This window comes from Salvelinus sp. IW2-2015, linkage group LG17, assembly GCF_002910315.2.
Source record: "Salvelinus sp. IW2-2015 linkage group LG17, ASM291031v2, whole genome shotgun sequence".
Taxonomy (NCBI): domain Eukaryota; kingdom Metazoa; phylum Chordata; class Actinopteri; order Salmoniformes; family Salmonidae; genus Salvelinus; species Salvelinus sp. IW2-2015.
The window spans coordinates 25,598,937-25,623,511 of NC_036857.1; the positions used below are offsets into that span (position 1 = coordinate 25,598,937).

General features: G+C 44.6%; 1 protein-coding gene across 2 annotated transcripts in view; it reads left to right on the top strand.

Moving 5' to 3' along the window:
• The window catches only part of LOC111976526 (arf-GAP with coiled-coil, ANK repeat and PH domain-containing protein 3), a 71,245-nt gene that overhangs the window by 24,476 nt on the left and 22,194 nt on the right, over positions 1-24,575 (top strand). For both annotated transcript variants that reach the window (XM_024005412.1, XM_070448021.1), the window contains exons 2-5: positions 9,941-9,998; positions 13,884-14,003; positions 15,065-15,118; positions 23,631-23,689. In XM_024005412.1, coding sequence (XP_023861180.1) covers positions 9,941-9,998; positions 13,884-14,003; positions 15,065-15,118; positions 23,631-23,689 — 291 coding nt within the window. The remainder of the gene's footprint in view (positions 1-9,940; positions 9,999-13,883; positions 14,004-15,064; positions 15,119-23,630; positions 23,690-24,575) is intronic.

A 24,575-nucleotide genomic window follows, 5' to 3' on the forward strand; every position in this document is an offset into this window, starting at 1 on the left:
AGGAAGGATCCCACAGGTCAGTGCTCTGACGGCCTGCTAGTGCTACTAGCCCCCACCCCATAGAATATAATTGAATTACTAGAATGGACATTTCCATTCAAGTTAACGTTTTGTGATGCATTGACCGGCAAACTCATTGAATGTAATTGTCATCGTCTGAGGGGCTTCTCCAGTTCTAGTCATTCCATTTCTATGCCCCAGCCGCAACATCTCCCCTGGCCTTCTCCTGCCCTCCTGAGGCCTTAGCCAGAGGCTTATCACGGACGCCTGCCAGCCACACGGCCACAAATCCCAGCAGATTCCCAGATAAGCCCTGGTGCTCTGGTGCTGTCCTCTCCGACAGGCACTCCCCAATGTTTATTCCCCCTCAGTGAGACTGACAGCCCTGTGTTAGCAGTCAAATCCCTCAGGGACAAGAGAAGAATGGCTGCCTATCAGATTATCCAAACAGTTCAGGCAGTCAGAAAAGATGCTTGTAAAAGTAACAATAGAACAACAACTGAAGAAAGAAATGTGGTCTTTCACAATAAGTTAGACATGGAAAGGTTGGGAATTTTGTGGGTCTGAATGGATCTTTGGTTATTTTCTCTGAAATATCGTAGAGTATGTATCTGCCAAGTAGCAGTAATATATAGACATCTGCCTGAAAGCTGTCCCCAAGTTACAGCTTTGAAATATTAGCGGAAAAGGCTGACACAGGAAAGAACATTTTTCAAGATCCAGCTCGGATAAGAGAATGAAACATGGTCTTTTCATAAGACCTTTTTCAATAAAAAAAAGAATGCTTAGGCCTGTGACATTTTGGTTGAGATTTTAAACCATATTTCAGTATAATAATAGTGTTTCACATATTATTGTAGCACTGCATCAATCATTAATTGTTAAAGTGTGGTACTGCAACTGCATAGGTCATTTGCCCTATGAATCTGTCTGTCAGACATTGTCTCTGTCTTGAACAGCTGCTAAAATTAGATGATCCAGATGTTTTGCCTATTTGTATGGCTTACAGTGCCCTCGGCTAGGTTAGAGTTGGCCATGATGCTACTTCCATTWTTCAGGCATCACAAAATCTCCAAAAGCGTAACGGGCGACTTCACATTGTTTGAAAAAGCAATGAAGTAGCCCTTGTATAAAACTTGAGCTCTATCTTTTGATCTCAGTCAAAATGGTACAGCTCTTTCTTCTGACTCTCTTCCTATTTCTTTGACATAATCAGATTTAGTTTTATGATATTATTGACAGTTTAGTGCTGTCATTTGTTGTACTACAGTAAATCTTCATAAAAATATGTTCCCTCTCTGAACAGAGGCTTGTCTCTGCAGTCTTGGTGGTCATGTACTAGACCAGGAAGTCAAGACAGACATATTCTGAAAAGAGCGGGAAAGTAGCTTCTGTACCGTAGCTTCCCTCAACTTTTGCCGCCAGTCATAACAACAGTGCTTTGTCTCTCGGACTCGCTCAGTGGATCTGTGGAGACATACAGGATGGCTTTGTGTTCTTTGGCAGCTATTTAGCTCAGCCTCACTCACCCAGCCAGGCCATCTCTTTGGTTGGTTTTCGTGAGGTCTGAGCCTTCTGTGTGATGGGGCTATCCCAGTCACCCAGCCAGTCCATTTGCATGGCGGTTCATGAGTTTGTGTGGTCTGAGCCCTCTGGCAGGCCAGGGGCAGCTGCTCTATCCCCAGGGGTTAGGACACCCTTTCAGGTTCACATCCGGGTCACAGCAACAGTTACATGGTGACTAATTAGGCTATTAAGTGCCAGAGATTTATTAGCTGTAGTTCCTCCAGATTATAGGAGGTAATTGATTGGTGTGTGATTAAAATGTATCGTTATTGATTCATGCTAAATGATACCTTGCTTTGTGCATTGATGGACTGCGTGGGAAGGACAATGAGGAGCCTGGGGAGTTAGTGAGGCATTACCTGTCTGTGTTTCTTGAAGTACAACCCCATGCCAAGCAGTAAGACAGTTCATTTAGTATTCTCTTGTTGGCTCTGGGTGCCGAGATGATTGATTTAGAGACCTTTCGGCATTGAAGTCATGAAGAATTTACTGTGGATGTAAACAGCATAGCCCTCCTCCACACACCTGCTAAACTGAACAAAGCTTGCAATTTATTATTCATGTAGGGCTTGGGTAAAGACTAAATGTCACTGTTGCATTTTCATAGATTTTCAAATTGATCTCAGTTGAGAGAGTCTTCTTACAGACGTATTTATGAATCTATAAATGCTCACTGTCTACTGACTAGCCATGTGCAAATGAACTGCTGGAGTTGAGTGTTGTTTTCTGAATTTCTTGGACTGTTTTGTAGAGTTTGAACAATAACCAGACAGCTTTGGCAGCAGTATGGCAGTAAGGCCAGGAACAGAACAGAGTTCTCACGGGCCAGAGGGGGCTTATTTGGTTTGAATGTCTCTGTGGAAGAATGTGTGTCTGTTCTCTCTATGGGCATATTGAGAAGATGGGATGCATGTGGTCAGATTAAATGAGAATGTTCTCCTCAGCTCAGCTCTGGAGCTGCCTGTGAAACATTGGTTGTTGTTGGACGCGACCAGAGCTAACGTCTCTCTTTCTCCCAGGGAGGAACAGAAAGTATGTGCATGCCACGTGTTGTTCAAGGCTCAGCAAGTTACTTGGAGTTCCATGTGTTACTTTGTAACGGTTCTCTGACTAACGGCGTCCGGAGCACCTTGTTTTGGTTTAAAAAAGGAGGCGGTCCCAACAGATTCACAGCTTCTTATCCAATAGGACATTGCTAAAATGTTACAGGACAGTGCTAGCCAACACCCTGGGTCCTCTCTGACACCCAATGAATGCACTATGAAGTTCAAAAGAAAACTAAAAACTTTGAAGATATTGGACTTTCTTAGATGATTGCGTTTGCCAGTGTAAACACTAACTCATCATTTAGCTTCAAATGCAGCATATTGTCTGAGTGTGCTCAACCAGTCCTAGGTGGAGCCTTTTGTAAAGCTTTATGTGTTTGAGTCATTGCCATGGTTTGAGTTATGGGGCTTATAGGGAAGCGTCATAGATGAGATGATGGGTATGGGAGGTATCCTAATGCTGGGCTAATCCAGTATGCATGTGTATGGGCTGTTGTCCAGGGGAATGGTAGTCAGCAGGGAGGCAGCAGTGAGGCAGCAATGAGAAGGGCGGAGGCGCAGAAAGCAGACGGTCAGAAGTTCATCCTCAGCAAGAAGGCAGTTGGTTGGTCGTCTAGGTCAGACACAGGCCAGCCCATTGGAGGGGACGCCATGATATCTTCAGTAAAACCCTGTTGATTTTGGAGAGGTCAGTGTGCAGTCAGGCGAGGAAAACATTACCAGGAGCCAAAAAACGAGCCCCCGTCTCTACACTCCTCATCCTCTTTCCTCCAGCCTGCCATCCCAATCCAGACAACATTCTGGATTAGCAAGGTTGGGGAAAGAACTTGTCCTTAGCACACCAAACCACTTCTAATTCCAGTTCCAGAGAAGAGATGAGATATCACTGTTTAGAGCTTCTCTGTCAGGCCAAAGTGAGCTCAGCTGGTCTTTGCATGCGAATAAGCCTCACATCCCAGTGTGTGTCTATGGGGAATCCGTGTGGGGGAAAATACAGCACATGCTGTGTTGTTTTCACATATATTCACACGCACCACTCAGGTTTGGTGGACAGTAGACTGACTGCTTGCTGTGTCCAATCTGTCAGTCTCAATAGGTGTGCCAACTTCCAAATCCTGCACTGGCATTTGTGCTAGCTAGGCACAGTGGCCATAGATTGCCGGCTGGGCATAGCATGGCAACTTTTGTGGCACGTCTGGCCTAGTGTCCTCCCTCCCCTCTGCAGTGGAAGACAGACAGACCAGACGTGGTTGGTAGAGAATGCCTGTGCGGCTTGTCTCCCGGCCAGGAAGTTAACTGGTCTATTAGATGATGGCGCTGCCCAGATGAATCCAACGACTCAGTGCCAATTTTAGAATGTGAGACGGAATGTACTGTTTATGTGGACTCAAAATGAGCATAATTTCTCACTCTTATGCAATCTGCTCTCATATGATGCAGTCTGACAAAGAAATCCAAATGTTGTTTATTGCAGTGTTGTAGTGTGTTTTTTTAAACACATAGTTCATTCCCTTGACCGACAGTAACCTTTTCTCTCTGTGTCTCACAGCTAAGGAGAGAGGGGCAAAAGGGGCGTGGAGGGATTCTACGTTGTGCTGTGTCCTGTACGTAGACCTACAGCAGTGTGACATGGTGGTGACACACACATGGTTGACACCTTAGACACCATGAGCCATTGTAACCATGTGACAAAACTGCGGTCAGGGCTTAGGCTACACGCGGTAGAATCAATGCCTCGAAAGACAGTAGCACGCTCTGTCTCCCAGTACGGTGTAATCAAAGCATAGAGTAATTCTCGCTTTGCAGATGTGTCAGGTCTACGAGGCCATTAGTGCAGAAGTGTGTGTTCAGGGCCGTCTGAGGGTAACGCAGCAGCACTATGATGTAGTCTAGTGCACTGAAGTGAGCAATGTTTTACAGTGGGTTTTTATCGCAGCACTCTCAGAAAAGAAAGCATTTGCGGCCAGAGGTAGAAATATAAGCCTTCAAGAGGAAAGAACACGAGTTAAATGAGAGCTCGGTAACTTGAGGGTTTGTAAGATTGAAATAACATGCTGAAGATACTGTCGCTACTGCACGTGTTGGGGTAGTAAGGTATTTTGTTTGCATTCGAGGCAACTATTTTGTTCTGCTCTGAAAATAGGTTAGGATGAATTTGTTTAAGAATGGCATAGTTGACATAGTTGGGGGCATCTGTCTGACCCTGCATCACACAGTGGCTGAGCAGAGGTCTGGGCAAGGCATGGGGTGATGAGGTATAAGGAGACAAGCAGCTAGCTAAGAATAACCCTGGATACAATTTAAGGCCAAAGGGAAGGGAGTACAGGCAATACACTCAGGGACAGAGACACATTCCCCCCCATCAACCACCCATTCAGCCAAGCACAAGGGTCTCAATCAGAGCTCTAATGCAATCAATATTCCGACAAAATGCTGCCGACCCCCAGAGAGGAAGTGCCTTCGACACAATAGGGCCCTCAGACAGACCAGGGACCCGCCGTCCCCAGACCCCCTCCCACCCCCCACCCCCCTTTCCCCCCAAATAGCCCACTCTCCTCCCCACTAACTGACTGGAAACACCCTCTCTGTCCCCTGTCGTATCAGATTATGTTAACCCTGTCAGATAATGTTCCCCTAATGTCCCCTTTTTTCTACATGATGATTTTTAGAGCTATCAAAGGTGAAATATTGATGATGGCTTATTGGCTCCATTTCTAGAGCAATAAAATAAACTGGGCAATGGGCAGCATACAAGTATWCTCACGATTGATCAAACAGTCCAGTTAGTGATTACAAAGGATCACTTGAAGCTACTGCTCTGTTCAGTTTCACAGCTGTTCTCTCTCTCATTTGTATGCTGGGCTGTCTGAGGGTGTTCATTGGTTGATTGGGTCCCCCATTGGGGGGCGAGTTTGGCTTCCAGTAGGTTGGTGCGTCTCAGCTGGCGCTTGGTTTGGTTGTGGCTCAGGTGTTCAGTCAYTGTTCAGGGGTCAGTACCTCAGTTCTTGGTCCTGTCTCTGGCTCGTTCCTCTCCTCAGCAGACCCCCTGCTCATTACACACACAGGGCAGGCCAGGCCACCAGCCACCAGCCACCAGTCAGCTCTGCACCAGGCAAGGCTGGGTGGTACTGGCTCTCCCAACCCTCAACTCTCAGGGGCCTCTGGCTCAGCGGTCTGTCCTCTCTTCTCCTCCATCAAGTCCATAGCAGTCTGGCCCTGCCTGCTTACTAATGACCATGACAGAGCTGCAGAATACATTTGGAAGTTTGGCTGTGTATGGGTGTTCTTATGCATATAGGCTTAATGCAAATGTTCAGCACCACAATACAAATCCTGCCAAGAACCTCAACTCTCTCCAGGGTAGCTGCCGTGTGTATCCAGTTGGAATGAGAAGTGGACCATGAAAGAAGCAAGGGAAAACAAAAGGCGTTTTGTGTTTGGAGTCGTTAGTTTGGCGTAGTAAACATCACCTCAGCCCTTCCCTTCCTTTACCCTGGGGAAGCTCAGTCAGCATGTCAATGGGCCAACAGCAGCCAGAGAAGTGCTTATTCAGCACAATAGTGCTGTTGATTATTTTTACAACTACACACACCCACACACACACACACACACACACACACACACACACACACACACACACACACACACACACACACACCACACACACACACACACACACACACACACACACACACACACACACACACACCACACACACACACACACGCACACTGCTCCAGATCTGCAATGTTCCATGTCAGAAAAAAACACTCCCAGATTCTGCCTGCTAGGCCAAGCTAGTACCTCCAGCACTACAGCATTCAGCTGCCCAAATCTGTTAGTGGCTGCTACTGCACTCTCTCGTGTGAGTTTGTTCATGTTTCATCAGACATCAGGACACGCCATTAAAGTGTCCAGTCAAATAGGTCAATGAGGTGGACATAGCACTTCTTTGTGGCATGGAGTAAAGGAACTAAAGACATGTTTATTGATATTGAGTGGCAGTAAAGGTCTGTTGATGACTTATTAACAGCAGTGGTCCATTGATTGGGCTACACAGGCTGTGGTCAAGGCTGTTGTGTCATATAACCTATCCACTCCCTGTGGTGTGACTGTGTGTAGAGTAGGGGTCGACTGACGGACTTCCACAATGGGATCCACCGCAGCCCACTTCGGGAGGGTGGTTACCATGGCAACGGGCCTAGGGGGCGCCGTGTGCATCCATTATGGAAGTCACGTGCAGTGAGACGGGGCGATGGGAGTGAGGGCATGGGGGAGCAGCTGTCCCCCAAGCCAGCCCCCGACCACACGGGAGAAACATCTGGAAGGCTAACAGCTGCAGGGGTTCCAATCCATGTTAGCTCCACTAGGCTACTGTAGAGGAGAGATGTGTTGCCTGCAGGGGGACCATGCTCTAATGCTGGACAATTGACAGGAGAGGCTAGCCCCGCCTTCTATACAGGAGTTTTTCAACTAAAGCCCTTTCCTATCTAGCTTGTCTGTGCTTCACTGTTGTCCTTTATTGCCAATACCAATTGTTAATCAATAGCAACACTATTGATTAGATACTGTAGGAACTAGGAGTAGTGTTTACCGTTCTTCTGTGCTCACAGTCACAAGAAGAACAACTCCTTTTGGAAGTAACTTTGCAGAGAGAATAATCTGCTATTATAAATGGGTCACCGTTTCAGCATCACGCATTGCAGACACATGGGAGAGTGAAAGAAACATGGCATTTCAAGAACACTCACTGTCATGCTGCCTCTCAGAGGCACGAGCAAAAACATAGCTGCACAAAAGCAGAGCTTATCATATTATATTAACAGGGCTGTTTAAAACTGACATCAGCTATTTAAAAAAGCATGAGTTGTTTGCAGTAGGATTACTGGTGGGTGCGGTCAGTAGGCCTAAACGTCTCAAATGGGAATCAGGTAAGGTCATAAAAAGGGGAATCAGTTTAGTTTATAAAAAGGGGAATCAGTTTAGGTTATGAAAAGGGGAATCAGTTTAGGTCATAAAAAGGGGAATCAGTTTAGGTTATAAAAAGGGGAATCAGTTTAGGTTATGAAAAGGGGAATCAGTTTAGGTCATAAAAAGGGGAATCAGTTTAGGTTATAAAAAGGGGAGTCAGTTTAGGTTATTAAAAAGGGGAATCCGTTTAGGTTATAAAAAGGGGAACCCGTTTAGGTTATAAAAAGGGGAATCGGTTTAGGTCATAAAAAGGGGAATCAGTTTAGGTTATAAAAAGGGGAATCAGTTNAGGTTATAAAAAGGGGAGTCAGTTTAGGTTATAAAAAGGGGAATCAGTTTAGGTTATAAAAAGGGGAATCAGTTTAGGTTATAAAAAGGGGAATCCGTTTAGATGATAAAAAGGGGAATCAGTTTAGGTTATAAAACATAGAGCCATATGTTTGGTATTGATTAGGCAGTAGTATGGTTGGAATCCAAATCTAAGTCTGACCTTCCGATATTCCCTGTTCATAGTATTCAGGCATGCTCCTGTTGACTAACAGTAGTAAGAGTAAAGGCTGTGGCAGAGCGGAAGACAAGAGCACGTGGCGTCCTTCCTCCCCTGAGCCTTGAGCCTGCATACTGCGGCCTGTGCCAGCCAACCGGCCTAATCTACAGTACCCATGGCCAGAGGGATGGAGAGAGCAAAGGGAAGGAGAGGGAAAGGGAGCGAGTAGGAGAGGGTGAGAGAGAAGAAGGGAAGAGGAGAGAGGGAGGATTGCGAGAAGGGTGGAGAGAGGAGAGAGGAGAGGGAGAGAGTAAGAGAGAGAGAGAGCACTGTTGTGCGCTGCGGCCTCTATCTCCTCTCGTTCCAATGTAAAACATGTGAGAGATTTGCTGCTGCTTTCTGCTAATATGGAGCTGTACAGTTACCCTCCAAAAGTATTGGCACCCTTGATAAATAAATGAGCAAAAAATACTGTATAAAATAAATAATACAAATACTGAGCTATATTGTATGCTCAATAAAATGGGAAAATGATATACTTTTAAACTAATACAATTGCTCAGAGGAAGAGATTTTTTTTAACAAGTAATAACAAAATCTAAAACAAGATAGTTGTCAAAAGTATTGACACCCCTAAAGATTCTTATAAATGAAATCAAACAAAATGTAATCTGCATTAACATTCTACTTTTTAGAGTGAATCTCATCTTTCTCTGGTACTTTTGCATATTTTTTAGCTAGTACTGTAGTTCTGAATTTAACGCTCACGAGCCAAAAGTGGTCACCCAAAAATGGCTTACTACGTCACATATGTGTAGATACAGTATGTGTACCACATCATTGCTCTCTCTCTCTCTCTCTCTCTCTCTCTCTCTCTCTCTCTTCTCTCTCTCCTCTTCTCTATCTCTCTCTCTCTCTCTCTCTCTCTGCTGTGTGTGCATCTATTAGCTGTCACTCAAATGGCTAGGAGCTAAAGTTTATTGGCTGGAACTTGAATTGCTAGGGGGCTGGCCCACGTAGGGGCTGTGTCCAGCCACTCAGATTCACATCCGTATTTGTATTATTTATTTTTTGCTCATCTTTATCAAGGGTGCCAATTCCTTTTGGAGGTGACTGTATATACTGTATTTTTGATTTACACTGACTGACTCAAGTCAAGTGTGACCTTCCCAGTCCCACAGGGTAGTGAGAACGTATGGGAGGATGTTGAGAATATATGGCTAGAGATGAATTTGTACCTGTTTCATTGAGTTGTTCTGATTATGTTACAGCCCTTCCCCTTCATATCCCTACATCACATGACCCTTTCATATGGTCTTGAAGCCATCTCACCCTTTCATATGGTCCCCAAGCAATCTGAGGAAGCCGCCACCGTGCACACCCACAGCTGAGGCTTGTATAAACAGTGGTGTGAGCTAGTGGCTAGGGCAGGGACAGCGGTGGGCCACTGTGTAACCCACTCCCTAAAAGCAGGGCATAGGTAGAGGTCCCATATGCTTTGGCGTGGGGTGGTGGCAGTGACTAGATGAAGAGTTTATCGGGGTGTGACTGTACCACAGCTCTGCTGAACATCTTGTCACTCTGTTATGTCTGAGCTCAATTGTTTCCAGCCAGCGTCTCGATCTGTCACTTAACTTGTTAACACTTCCCCAGAGAACTCCCAAACAAGGCCTGTTTCAGCTTGAACATAGCTGTGTTCAGATCCAAGAACATCACTGTCAGTCTAAGATTAATGTTACTTTCCCTTCTCTTTCCAAGGACATGGGAAATGTGTGGTACAGTCACGGTGTATGGAGCGAAAAAATCATTATGATAAATGCAATATAACTCTTCTCTGTACTGATAAAACCTTTTTTTTTTTATCTTGCAGGGCAAACATTAATGAAGTGGAGACGGAGGTGGTAGAGATTGAAGTGAAACTAGACAAGGTAAGAAACCTTTGTTTTAATAACCCTTTATCCTCCTCAGGAAGCCTTTTCAACTAGCCTCTATATCCTATTATCCCTGTAATATAAGCCATATTATAAACTGGCTCATTTGGGTCCCTGATGCTCATTGGCTGAAACAGCATTTCAGCCGTGTGTATATCAGACAATACCCCTGGTATGACCCAGAAAAACGTGTTTACTGTTCTATTTATGTTGTTAACCAGTTTATAATAGCAATAAGGCACCGTGGGGGTTCGTGGTATGTGGCCAATATACCACGGCTCAGGGCTGTATCCAGGCACTCCGATTCGTGTCGTGCGTAAGAACAGCCCTTGGCCATATACCACACCCCCTAGGGCCTTATTGCTTAACTAAACCACTGTTGTCCTTCTAACTTTTGGCTTCAAGTGCTCAGTGGTTTTATTTTGATAGAAAGCATGTGATATATCCATTACAGCATATTTAGGAGTTCCTTTTGAGCTTACTGTACATCCCATCTACTACTACACCGATAATGGAATGAGAGTCCAGGCGTATACACTGAGTATGCAAAACATTGCTCTTTCCATAACATAGACTGACCAGGTGAATCCAGGTGAAAGCGATGACGCCTGATTGATGTCGCTTGTTGAAATCCACTTCAATCAGTGTAGACGAAGGGGAGGGGACATGTTAAAGAAGGATTTTTAAGCCTTGAGACAATTGAGACATGGATTGTGTATGTGTGCCCATTCACGGGGTGAATAGGCAATACAAAAGACTTAAGTGCCTTTGAATGGGGTATGGTAGTAGATGCCAGGTGAACCGGTTTGTGTCAAGAACTGCAACGCTGCTGGGTTTTTCATGCTCAACAGCTTCCCGTGTGTATAAAGAATGGTCCACCGTCCAGCCAACTTGACACAACTGTGGGAAGCATTATAGTCAACATGGGCCAGCGTCCCTTTGGAATGCTTTCGACACCGTGTAGAGTCCATGCCTCGACGAATTGAGGCTGTTCTGAGGACAAAACGGGGGATGCAACTCAATAGTAGGATACTAATGTTTGGTATAGTCAGTGTACAGTACTGTATATTGCAGAATTAAAGGATGATGGTGATAGCAGCTACCAATTTAAACCAGTTAACCTGCTACACTGGAGTGCCCCGTTCACACACACACACACGCACGCACACACACACACACACACGCACGCACGCACGCACGCACACACACACACACACACACACACACACTGATTAGCAAAGTGGCATGCAGCCCTCCTATCTAGACAACCTGAGTAGGACAAGTAGGCCAGTTGGGGAGTCCTACTACTGTACATTTACACCCATCAGTATAACACTGTATTCTTGTAATGGGATGGCCTGACTTAAACCACTGAGTACTGAGGCGATTAAAAAGGAAAGCATAATCTCACACAGTCGACTTGCTTAATGTTTCAGCAGCTCAGGTTTGTGTGGGCTAAACGTGACGTGGCAGGGCAGGGGGGATAGGGACGAGGACTGACAACATTAGAATGCATTAGACTGGCTTTCAAAGCATCGGGTTACCCTCTAACGAGGAAGCCTGATGCTTTGTGGTAAATGCTCATGATGTCACCAGTCCATCTGTTCCATTTGACCTTGAATTATGTGAGTTATGTGTCTGTGGAGGTTGGTCTGCTGCTTCGCTCTCCCTTCACTATCATCACTGTTGGCATGAGCAATGACCGTGAAAAGTGCAGAATGTCTCAGTTTGACATTATGTGAGGGTATGCGGCTCTTTGGCTCGTCAGATGTCATGATTTGGGTGTTCATATACTGTACGTACTGTACAAATAATGGAAACACTTGAGTAAAAAAATAAAAAACTTTGGTCGGCAGGTAGCCTAGTGGTTAAGAGCGTTGGGTTAGTAACCGAAAGGTCGCTGGTTTAAATCCCTGAGCCGACTAGGTGAAAAATCTGTCGATGTGCCCTTGAACAAGGAACTTAACCTTAATTGCTCCTGTAAGTCGCTCTGGATAAGAACATCTGCTAAATGACTAAAATGTAAATGAGGGATACAAAGTATATTGAAAGCAGGTGCTGCCACACAGGTATGGTTCCTGAGTTAATTAAGCAATTAAGATCCCATCATGCTTAGGGTCATGTATAAAAATGCTGGGCAGGTTATTATTTTGGCTCCCATGGCTATGCCCCCACAGGATGACAATGCTCCCCATCCACAGGGCACGAGTGGTCACTGAACGGTTTGATGAGCATGAAAACTATGTAAACCATATACCATGGGGTGTCTCAGTCACCAGATCTCAACCCAATCGAACACTTAGGTGAGATTCTGGAGTGGCGCCTGAGACAGGGTTTTACACCACCATCAACAAAACACCAGATGATGGAATTTCTTGTCCAATAGAGTTCCAGACAGATGTAGAAACTCTGCCAAGATGCCTTGAAGCTGTTCTGGCTCGTGGTGTCCCACCGTCCTATTAAGACACTGTATGTAGGTGTTCCTTTATTTAGGTTGTTACCTGTACTTAACTTACATCTTTTGGTATTAATTGTTGAATAAAAAACATATGTGAGACCATGTATCAAGTGTTATGCCCAAGGGTTTTCCAGGTTACTCATACTGTTTGGGTTTGAATTTGACTCACCCATGTTAACTCTCACCAGAAGCCCAAATCCACTAGCGTACTATCACAATACACAGAAGGGCATTACTCTACCCGAACATGAACCCACTGTCAAACCACTAATCCTGGCTCTGCCGCCTTTTCTTATCCCTCAGTAGGGAAACAGGTGGGACTCTCCTCTCAACAGAAAACACTGGCAGCCCATTCCTAGTTCTCTCCCTAGGAATTAGCATGAGAGGATATGGTCGGCCGGCCCCGAGTTGAGTCTGGCTAGGGGCTGTGAGGAAATGGCCGTTTGCTTGAGAAGGGTGAGAGAGAGAGAGAGGGGCTGGCCATGATTCAATGTCTTGCAAATGTAGAAAGAAACAACACACATTGTAGTGAACCATAAATCAGGCTACGTGGCAGAAGTTCAGCTGTCAGAAGGTAAACATTGTGACAGGCCCTTGGTGACTCCTTAGGGTCAAGTCTTCCACCTCTCTTTAGATTCCTATGAATTTAGAAATGTGACTTGTCATCTTGCTCTGTATTTGTCCGTGTGTGGATTGGAAGAGCTCTTTCGGCAGTTCGATTCTGTCCTATCCAAAATGTCCATGTTGCAACCCTAGAGTAGATAAATCAGTTTATAGATGAATCTTTGTGATTGGAACCAACAAGTCTTTACACTGAAATCTACACCGTTAATTCCCCAGTCCTGGACCGCATTTCCCCCCTCATTAGTGGCATGTGTGTTAGTTGCATGCTTATGTCATGGGGTAACATAACAAGCCACATGAGAATGTGCTCCACCACACCACACATTATCATTGGTGATAATTGAGGGGCTAAAACTAACATGCAACCATAGGACACGCGTAATCGCCAAGTGTGGCGAGCATGTGTTTAAATGTACAAAATGGTTAGGTTGGGAATCTCCGTGTGGGAATATGATGTGGGTATTTGCTGTGGAAAGGGGGAAACTACAGTATGCTACAAGAGCTCTGTCCTTACATACGCTCTCGAATCTGAGGGGGTACAAATCAAGTGGCTGTTCTCAGTATTCAATCATAGGTTTCATCTCAGTGATATAATCACATGGATGGCCCATTCAAGGTTTTTATTTCACCAGTCCATTTATAGGCCAGAGAAAGTCCCTCTACTGTACACAGTATTTAAGATTGGAATCGATTTGTACTGTACGTAGAGAGGTATATAATTTGCTACCCTGTATGCGTGCCCTACTTTCCTCTCCCTACCTCATTCGCTGCACCTCTTTCTCTCTTCTCGCCTCCCCTAGTTGGTGAAGCTATGCAGTGGGATGATCGAGGCAGGGAAGGCGTATGTCAGCGCCAACAAACTCTTTGTGAACGGGATCCGGGACCTGTCCCAACAATGCAAGAAGGATGAGATGATATCGGTGAGGTTCAGTTGGATCCGGAATGTCATATTCCGGAATGGCATATTCCGGAATGTCTAATGTAAGGTGTAATAAGTTGTCTTCTATGTGTTAGGTTACAGCCTCATAACCTTGTTATACTGTATTATGCACATCACTATTTACTGGATATGAATCATACACAACACACCTAGACTTTCTGCAGGTAGCCTAGCGATTAGGTGTGTTGGATCAGTAACGGAAAAGTCGTTGGTTCGAATCCCCGAGCCAACTAGGTAAAAAAATCTGCCGATGTGACTTTAAGCAAGGCACTTAATCCTCATTTCTACTTGTAAGTCTCTCTGGATAAGAACATCTGCTAAATGACTCAAATGTAAATGTAATAATATCTAAGTCCGTCACATAAAATGTATTCCTACAAAGCACAAGCTAGCCTTTTGGTATGTAGTAAAACACGCTTGAATGTTTTGGGGCCAAGCTCTGCATAGTGCTTAATCTTGGAAGTAGTACTTTCCTGCTCTCTGACCGCGTGCCTGAGTCAGTCTGTGTGTGAACCTGATTACTCTACTAATGGATTAGTCAGTGTCAGTGGAAGGATCAGGCCTGGAGTGGAGGCTTACGACGGCAGGCCTACGTCTTGGTCAGGGTTCCAGCACCAGCGTCCTCCAGTACTTTCTCCATAAGAGCTGAGTTCACGCCAGAAGTAGTAGACTTGTTGCCGCTAACATTAAGTGGTATTAAAGGCCTGCTAGTACATGGCTCTCCAATTGGTTCACCCTCAAGTCTAATTCTGAAGATCTTGTTAAACGCTGCTCTTATTTGTATTTTCCATTGAAAAAATGGAAAAGAGTTAGGCCTGCAATTATGTTTCCATTCTGTCTTAGTCTTGTACAATATGGGTGACAAAATAAATCTGTAAAATAGAAAAATGTTAACTTAATTTTACTATTTGTAAAATATAAATAAAATTATACTTGGCATGGCAGCATTAGCGAAGGGAACAGGATCCCTCTCTGTCTCTAATCTTGTTAAAATGCTGTAATACAATATTCTGAAGCTATTGTATCTTGTTTTCCTTGCAGGAGTGCCTGGAAAAGTGCGGGGAGAGCCTCCAGGAAATAGTCAACTACCACATGGTAAGTCTCTCCTCCTTTCCTCTCTCTCTCTCTCTCCTTTTCTCTCTCTCTCTCTCTCTCCTACTCTCTCCTTCTCTCTGTTCCCCAAACTGTACCCACATACTCAAATCCTGATACAGTACTGAAAGTCCATAGAGACCAGGTAGCACTGAGCACAATGATACAGTATCATAACATCTTGAAACGCTAACATGGACAGACATTTAGGCCTCGCAATGGTCTCTTATTCCCTTTAACACATGCCTGGGGGTGGGGGTCTGATCTGTCTTTAAATGATTCAACATGTAGTAACATTTAATTCACAAATCATTCAATGTCTCTTTTTCTCATTGTTCTCAGTTATGTGATGGCTCTGTCCTGACTGTATGTGGTCGTGTAACTATCACCATCTGCCAATCAGCACACTGTCACAGTGTGCCAATCAGCACACTGCCACAGTAGATCAGAGGGCACGAGAGGGTTGGATACGGCATAGCAGCTGTCTTAGACTCCTTTAGTTGCTTTTGGAACGTGTACAGTCTGGAAAATGTGACAGTGGAGAGACGCAGCCAGTTATTTGACGGGAACGCTATTACTGCGTAATGTTTAATGAAAACCGGTTCCCACAGGTTTTACAGTTAAAAATACACGTTTCCTTTACTTGGAGAGGTTTTTGCAGAAGTTATACCTGTTCAGTTGGCTACACGAGAAGCATCAAGGCAGAGTCACAAATTGCAATAACAACTTTGAATAGAAAAATCACTGCGTCGGCTGTGTTTTTGGACATGTGGAGGCTAAGGGAGCGTCTACACAGACTAGCACAGACTTAGCTCCTGCCTGGAACCAAAAGCCCTGTAATGTATTGCTGTGTTGTTTCACCACCTCCCTCCAAACTCAGACCCCCTGCTCTCTATAGCTTCTTTGAAGTCCATTAGTCTAAAACCCTGGCGCATGTTTGATGTTTCTGTTAGAGGAGCGTGAGCTTCACATTCCTTCTGAGGCCAGGAAAAGGGCCACGATAGCAAATCACCATTGCCTTTTCTATCAGGAGACTATATCTAGGGAGAAAGAGCAGCGCTATAAATMGGATGTTAATGGGTGAGGTCACTGAGGCCAGAGTGAATTAAGAGTGTAGGAGCTACAGGGATGACCCTGTCTGACCCTGCTTTCATCATGCAGGCCTCGGTGCAATGTGATTCAGAGAAGCCAGCAAGACCTGAATTGGTCAGAGGATCAGTGAAGTGATGAGTAAAATTGATACAATTCATCACAGTGCTTGTCCAGGGCTACAGCAAAAATGTTTACTGTTGGGGGTACTCGAGGACTGGAGTTGGGAAACACTGGTTGACTGTAGGTTCATCATTCATATCTTCACTCTTGGCCTTGTGTAACTGGTAAAGCCAGTGGCATTACTGTCTGTCTGGTAGAGACTGGGGGGTGCTGCCCTTCACCTGAGAGAGAGTGTTGGACAGTCTGATGAACACCCAGCTGGGAGCACCCTTCTCCCTCTTGTCTCCCCTCGCTCCATCCACTCTTAGTCTCTTCTCCACTCCACTCCCCTCCCCTCTCTATCTCCCCTCTCTGCTCCCTCTAGTCCACATGAAAGCCAGCTTGCTGTACATTAGCATTACTGCACTCTTAGAAAAAAGGGCTCCAAAAGGGCTCTTTGGCTGTCCCCATAGGAGAACCCTTTTTGGTTCAAAGTAAAACCCTTTTAGGTTCCATCTATAAACAAAAAAGAGTTCTAGCTGGAACCAAATAGGGTTCTTCAAAGGGTTCTRCTATGGGGACAGACAAATATTTGTTTTAGGTTCTAGAGAGCACAATTTGTTTCTAAGAGCGTGGGTCTCAGTCGTGCTTTGTGTTGCTTTGATGTCTTGAATGAGGAGGAGCAGACCAAGGACACAGACAGGATTGATAGTGATACAGTATGTATGCTATGAAAGGAATCAGGGGGAATCTCTCTTTGGTCTGTAACATTATCTGACATGTGTAACGTTTTGACCAAATTCACATAGAAATGTGAGATATAGCGCTGTCATTCTCATTAAAAGCAAGTTTAAGAGGCAGTAGATATGTTCTAATACTGAACAAAAATATAAATGCAACATGTGAAGTGTTGGTCCGATGTTTCATGAGCTGAAATAAAAGATCCCAGACATTTTCCATACGCACATAAAGCTTCTTTCTCTCAAATGATGTGCACACGTTTGTTTACATCTCTGTCAGTGAGCATTTCTCCTTTGTCAAGATAATCTATCCACCTGATAGGTGTGGCATATCAAGAAGCTGATTAAAGAGCATGAACATTACACAGGTGCACCTTGTGCTGGGGACAATCAAAGGCCACTCTAAAATGTGCAGTTTTGTCAGAAAACAATGTCTCTAGTGTTGAGGGAGCATGCAATTGGCATGCTGACTGCAGGAATGTCCAACAGAACTGTTGCCAGAGAATTTAATGTTAATTTATCTTACCATAAGCCACCTCCAACATCGTTTTAGAGAATTTGGCAGTACGTCCAACTGGCCTCACAACCACAGACCACGTGTATCCACGCCAGCTCAGGACCTCCACGTCCGGCTTCTTTACCTGTGTGATCGTCTGACATCAGCCACCCGGACAGCTGATGAAACTGAGGAGTATTTCTGTCTGTAATAAAGCCCTTTTGTGAGAAAAAAACCATTCTGATTGGCTGGGCCTGGCTCCCAAGTGGGTGGGCCTATGCTCTCCCAGGTCCACCAATGGCTGCGCCCCTGCCCGCGCCCCTGCCCAGTCATGTGAAATCCATAGATTAGAGCCTAATTTATTTATTTCAACTGACTGGTTTCCTTATATGAACTGTAACTCAGTAAAATGGTAAAAATGGTTGCGTGTTGCGTTTATATTCTTGTTCAGTATGTGTGCTCTATTTCTATGCTTCCTGTTCTTAAGTTTTAGTTTTTTGCATCTTTTACTTTCAGTTTTGTACACCAGGTTCAAACAGCTGAAAATACAATATTTTTGGTTATTGAATATATACCTATTTCACAGCGGTTTAGATGGTACAATGATTCTTTGCCTTGTTTTGTCACATAAACTGAAGTTAGGCGAACTATTAGAATTTTAGCACCCGGGACATTTCTGCATATGGCACCTTTAACATAATGATCTTTACACAGATCACCAGTCAAAGTAGCCATGTCCCCTTTCTGATCTGACGATAAGGGCTTTGCAGTTTTTATCATCTGAAGCATCATTGTAAAACTACTGTAGGTTTTCATCTTTTAGCTACATCTTTGGTTTCTTATTGACAAAGGAGCAACATTTTGAAGTGGCCTTGAGACTCCATGTGTCCATTCAGTAGTGTTGCAAGAGATTAATGAATAAGAAATGATGAGGGGTACATCTGTAGTTTATGACATGCCCCTCAATCCCCTATGAAGTGTGTGTGTGTGTGTGTGTGTGTGTGTGTGTGTGTGTGTGTGTGTGTGTGTTTGTGTGTGTGGGGAGGGGCATGGCAGCTGCCACTGTGGGAACCCCTCCAGACTACTAAAAGACCCATACAAATGGGACCATTGAGTGCCAACTGCCCCGGTCACAGCCAACCGCTTGTGCCCTCATAACCCATATTCATAACCCATATTCACAGTCATACACATGTGGGTAGACAGACACATACACTTGAAGGAGGCACACATCTCTAAAGGGAGCGCCCTGGCACTCTTCTCTCTCCACTTCCTGCTAATTCAGTTACTATGCCAGGCCAACCACCACAACAGAACAAACAAGCTATGTTTGCTTGGAAGTAAGACACAAGCAAGCCAAGTATAGCTCCCTTCTAAGCTCAGAAACTAGGCCTGTTTGTTCTTCTCTGGGGGATTCACAATATATTTCTCTGTCTTCTAGAACAACAATCATCAAGGAAAACTGGGCCAATTGTTAAATAGTCACTGTTTCATTCAAGCGTGAAAGTACATTTGAGTTTTTGATGAATCATTTATGTACATTTGTCTCTCTTAACATCCATTATTTTAGAAATGGGGTAATGGTAGCGATGTGGGTGAGGAAAGGGAGAGACTAGGGGAGAGACTGGGGGAGAGACTGGGGGAGAGACTGGGGGAGAGACTGGGGGATGTGGGGGCTTATTGCCAAGTCTTAATGTAATAAAACAGTTACTGAACACTATTTATTTACACACAATCCCTGGATTATCAGCGGGGGGTACAGCAACGTGACCATCCAGAGCTTTGGAGCTGGAAGCTGTAGACAAAGCATGAGGATGTGATGGGCAGGATTCCCATTCCAATCCCCATCACGTTCCCAGTTAGGATCAGCCACTAGGGATTCTCTGGATACTGTTCCAGGGCAGGGGAATGGGGTTCTGCTACATTTATATTGAATTCTCTACGTTAGTAAAATTCTGAAGTGGCATGCAGGATTCCCATCATGTTCAAGTTAGGATCAGCCAGTAGGGATTCTCTGGATACTGGTCCAGGGGAGTGGGATTGGATTCGACTGGATTCTCTACATTAGTAGAATTCTGCAGTGGGATGCCAAGTTCTGGTTTCTTGGCCATGCTAACTGATGAGAGGACAGAGTGGGTATCTAGCGTTCCACCAAGAGCATTCCAGCAACCTTTCCATGCAGAGAGTTAGGGCTAAGGTTAGCCTATAGATGTGGTGATGGGGTCAATGGACCGCAGACCGTGGGGAATAGAAGAAGGACGCCGGAAAGGCGCACATTCAACAAATCTGATCTAACCATGTGGATATTTGTCAAATCAGTCATGATTGATGTATAATTAGAGGCCCACAATGTAGTTACTAAAGTCAGTTGTTGATATATTTGGCTGTTTTCACTGGATAACATTTAGAAGTTGTCCTTTATCCGGTTTAGAAGAATTGACTGCTAAATGCTAACTCCCGTTTGTATAAACTGGTAGCATAGCTAGCATAGAGAAATCTGTGGCGGTCGTCAAAGTCTTTTTTAACTGTAATGCAGTTGATTGGTGATGATGACATGAACATGTGTTTGGGCTGACATCTATACTGTCACGCCCTGGCCATAGAGAGGCTTTTATTCTCTATTTTGGTTAGGCCAGGGTGTGACTAGGGTGGGCATTCTAGTTTCTTTATTTCTATGTTTTCTATTTCTTTGTGTTTGGCCGGGTGTGGTTCTCAATCAGAGGCAGCTGTCTATCGTTGTCTCTGATTGAGAACCATACTTAGGCAGCCCTTTTTTCCACCTGTCTTTGTGGGAAGTTGACTTTGTTTAGGGCACATAGCCTTTAGCTTCACGGTTTGTTTTTGTAGTGTTTATTGTTTTGTTCGGCGTCATTTTGATGGAATAAAGAAAATGTACGCTGACCACGCTGCACCTTGGTCCTCTCCTTTCAACAGCCGTGACATATAAGAGATTATACTCAGATTTTTGCCTCAACATAGTGTGAAATACACATGTAAACAACAGCCTAAATGTAAGCAAATTTTGCTGGGGGGCAATGAGGAGATTCGGTATCTTTTCCGCCCAGGGCATCATTCCCCCACACGTTTCCATGGCATTTCCATCGTGTTGGTTGAGTTCCATTGACCTCTTTACCACATCTATACAGCATTTCACTACAAAATAGATAAAGCCATCTACTATAAGTACAGTAGGGATCGGATTGCTTGGTGCTGAGTGGATTGGTGATATCTAATCTTTTGATTGCATCAAATATCCCCCTGTCCCAACATGCCTATGTAAGTGCCTATGTAAGTGCAGTTGTGATCCCACCCTCATTCTAGAGGTCTACTCTCAGGACATAGAGGATATGTGTTCTTCTAGTCCATAGAAACTATCCACATCCCCGTGTTTCTGTCTTTGGAGATGGATCAGTGAACCAGCAGGCAGTCTCTCGCTCTCTTTCCGCAAACAGGGAGCACCTGTGGCATCTTGGCCTAATTAAGGCAATGTATCTCCAGCCGCTCTGCCTCCACACACACAGGCTGCTGTCACCACAAAGCAGCTCAGGAATGTCACAGGCTGCACAAACCACAAACCGCCGGGCTGGGCTGGGCTTGGAAACCCACTCAGCACTTTTCTGTCTCCATCACGCGCACACACACACACACACACACACACAACCACACACACAACACACACACACACACACACACACACACACACACCACACACACCACACCACACACACACCACACACACACACCACACAACACACACACACACACACACACACACACACACACACACACACATGGGCAACCGTAGGGATGTTAACTACAAACCTCTCTATTTAAAACTCTGTAGAATACGTTATCCACCTCAAACCTCCCCCAACTATACAGCAACATGGCAGACGTACGCCCCATCAGAGTTCCAATCTGACAAGCCCACCTTACTTACACACTGGTGTTTGTTGCCAGCCCTGTTGATTGCATTTTGCTTGTCCGTGTGTCTGAAATGTACACACAGATTTAATTATCACTTGCTGTTTTGTGCTTATTAACTTGGGCAGGCAAAGCAAATGAATTGCCACACACAGCGAGAGGCGAAGAGACCGAGAGAAGAGAGCGAAGACGGTTGGTTTAGTGTTTTCCTCTGCTTGCCAAGCTCTGCTGATTACAGTGACAAAGGGTGGTCGCGTCCGCCCCTAACACGCCGCTTCATTTGAGAGCGATCCCAACAACCTTTAGAAAGGCCAGAAGCATCAAAGGCAGTATATTTACTGGACACAGTGAGGTGTACCTTGGATAGCATATTTATGGCTGGTTGAATGAGCAGACTCGTTGTTAATCAAGAGGGGCGCTGGGTCTCTGTTATGTGGGAGAAACACTACTTTCCAAAAGGAACGACTGTTCTGTTGCCCTTCTGGCTCTCTCTCATTCTATCTCTCTCATTCTCTCTCCTCTCATTCTCTCTCTCTCATTCTCCTCTCTCATTCCTCTCTCTCTCTCTCTCTCTCTCTCTTCTCTCTCTCTCTCTCTTCTCTCTCTCTCTCTCTCTCTCTCTCTCTCTCTCTCTCTCTCTCTCTCTCTCTCTCTCTTCTCTCTCTCCCTGTCTCTTTCACTCTCTCTCCCTTTCTCTCTCTCTCTCTCTGTCTCCCTCTCTCTGTCTCTCTCTGTCTCCCTCTCTGTCTCTCTCTCCCTGTCTCTCTCTCTCATGAATTGCCTTATTTGGACCCAGTGAAGTTCATAGAGCAATACAACTAACCGTGAAAATACACAGCTTATACCTTGTTAATTACACCTGTACACACTTTGTAGCGTTGTGGTTACAACTTCTGGTCTTAATTGAACAAAATGACATGTTTTTAAATGAGCTGGTTTGTCTCATGGTGGTGTCAGGTTTACTGTGACGACGTATGCAGTCTTAGAAGTCTTAACAAGGTCATCTTGTGGCGTCATTGTAATTGTATGTTGATATCCAGTCATGTTCTTTTCCATGTAATAAAATCAGTCAACGCTCTGTTCAATGCATGTGCCATAGCTACAGTACTGTATGTGGTTTCTCTTCAGTTGTGATGAGGATGTAGTATACACTAATAAGAGAGAGAGTTATCTAAAATATGCACCCGATCACGACCACATTGCCTCGTGGTTTTAACATGAGTGATAGACTGTGTCATGAAAAACGCCCAAAGCTATCCTACCATGGTTCAGCATGACGGCAACAGGTTTTGGAACCCTGGGGGGTTGAAACATGTCCAAAAAGAGAGCCTTTGCTTTGGTCGCACCACTTTACATGGTCTCCCAAAAATCCTCCAAAATCTGCCTTCTAATCCGAACACAGGAAGGGTCCCAGCTACCAATCACTCTGTCCCTCATTCAGAGAGAGGATGAGCCACCATCCACCCTACCTCTGACCTAACCCTGCTAATTGCTAAACACCGACATCAAATTCAATTGTTTTATGAACAAAACCAGAGAAAAACAAATTGTTTGATTGCATGTCTTTTCACCATGTACTGTTCTGTAGCTCTGGTATAGATTCTGTATCTGCAGTGCCGTCAAATTTATACCGAAAGCCTCCTCCCCGCCCTCCCTCTTCCTCCCTCCCTCTCTTGCTCCCTTCCTCCCTCCCTCTCTTGCTCCCTTCCTCCCTCCCTCTCTGCCCCAGTGACCTATTTTACTGCAGACGCAGTGTGGCAGAAGCAATCAATGTGAATGTCCTCAGAAGAGAGGAAAGGGGGGGGGGGGGGGGGGTTTGAATGAGTTGAAGTGTGTGTTCATGTCGGAGTGTGTTTGTGTGCACATGAATGTTATTCATCTCACAGTATTTGTATGCATGGAAAGGGTGATCTCAATTTTGTGTTGTTGTATTTGCAATTTTGCTTTGAATCAAATGAGAATTCAAGTGTTATAAAGGCAGTCCTTTATCGCCACCTGTTGGTTGAGATTGTATTTTACTAAAGGACCATCAACAGCCTTGAAAAATCAGAAACCTCTCAGTATCTACGTTTGTGGGCACAAAATAAGTTACATACCAGCTCAGAACATCTCACTCCACACTCCTGATCAGCACACGTTAATGGAAACTCATTTTGTGTTTCAGATACTGTTCGATCAAGCCCAGAGATCTGTGAAGCAGCAGTTACACACCTTTGTGAAAGAGTAAGTTTAAGACAACTTCCTTCCATTGTCACATACTGTCTCCCCTGTATAGCTAGGTAGCTTGAGACGATCCCCCCGACACCGCCTCTCGTTGTGTGGACTGGGACCTAACTGAGGGGAATGAAACTTTACTGATTTTTGATGTTAGTGCTCCGCATCAGAGAACGGGAAGCAGACAAACTATCCTGAGGCTCAGGGCCTTTTACCTGAGAAAGGTCCGGGATCATGACCCTGCCCTTGTTGTTGTCTTAACTACAACCTCCCGGGAAAACCCCTAGTCTGACAACATACTGAAACCACAGTTCAGGGATTTATTACCCACTACCAATAGGAAGGTGAACTGGGGTGATCTGGGTGGGAGAATAAGGAACATGTATCAATCAAACTGAATTCTTCTTATTGAATCTTCCAACCACAAACAGTATTGCCGTTTTCAACCATGTATTCAACATACCAGTCCTTAGTGAATCTGTCAATCATGATATTATACAGTATTGTCATTTTCAACCATGTAGAAGACATCAGCATGCTTCAGTTCGGCTGGTGTCTAGCCAACGAGTGTGTTCGCATACTCCCTTAAAATACCTTTGCTTGAAAAACTAGAAACAAGCGGCAATAGTACTTTTTGTCACTTTTGAGATACCGTAGCCAGTATCCACTTCCTCAAAATAGTCATAATTAATCTAAGCTAACTCAAGAAATCTGCCATTAATTTTGAAGTTTGTGCCAAGAAGATCTTAGTCTCGCAATTTTACATCTAAGATGTTTGGTGCAGTATATCTCAAAGAAAAAATGTGCATGAAAACGAGACGTGTCTCATTGAATGACAACAAAGACTTTATTGAAGAATCCCTACAGTTGACCAATCATTGACGAAGGGGTGTAG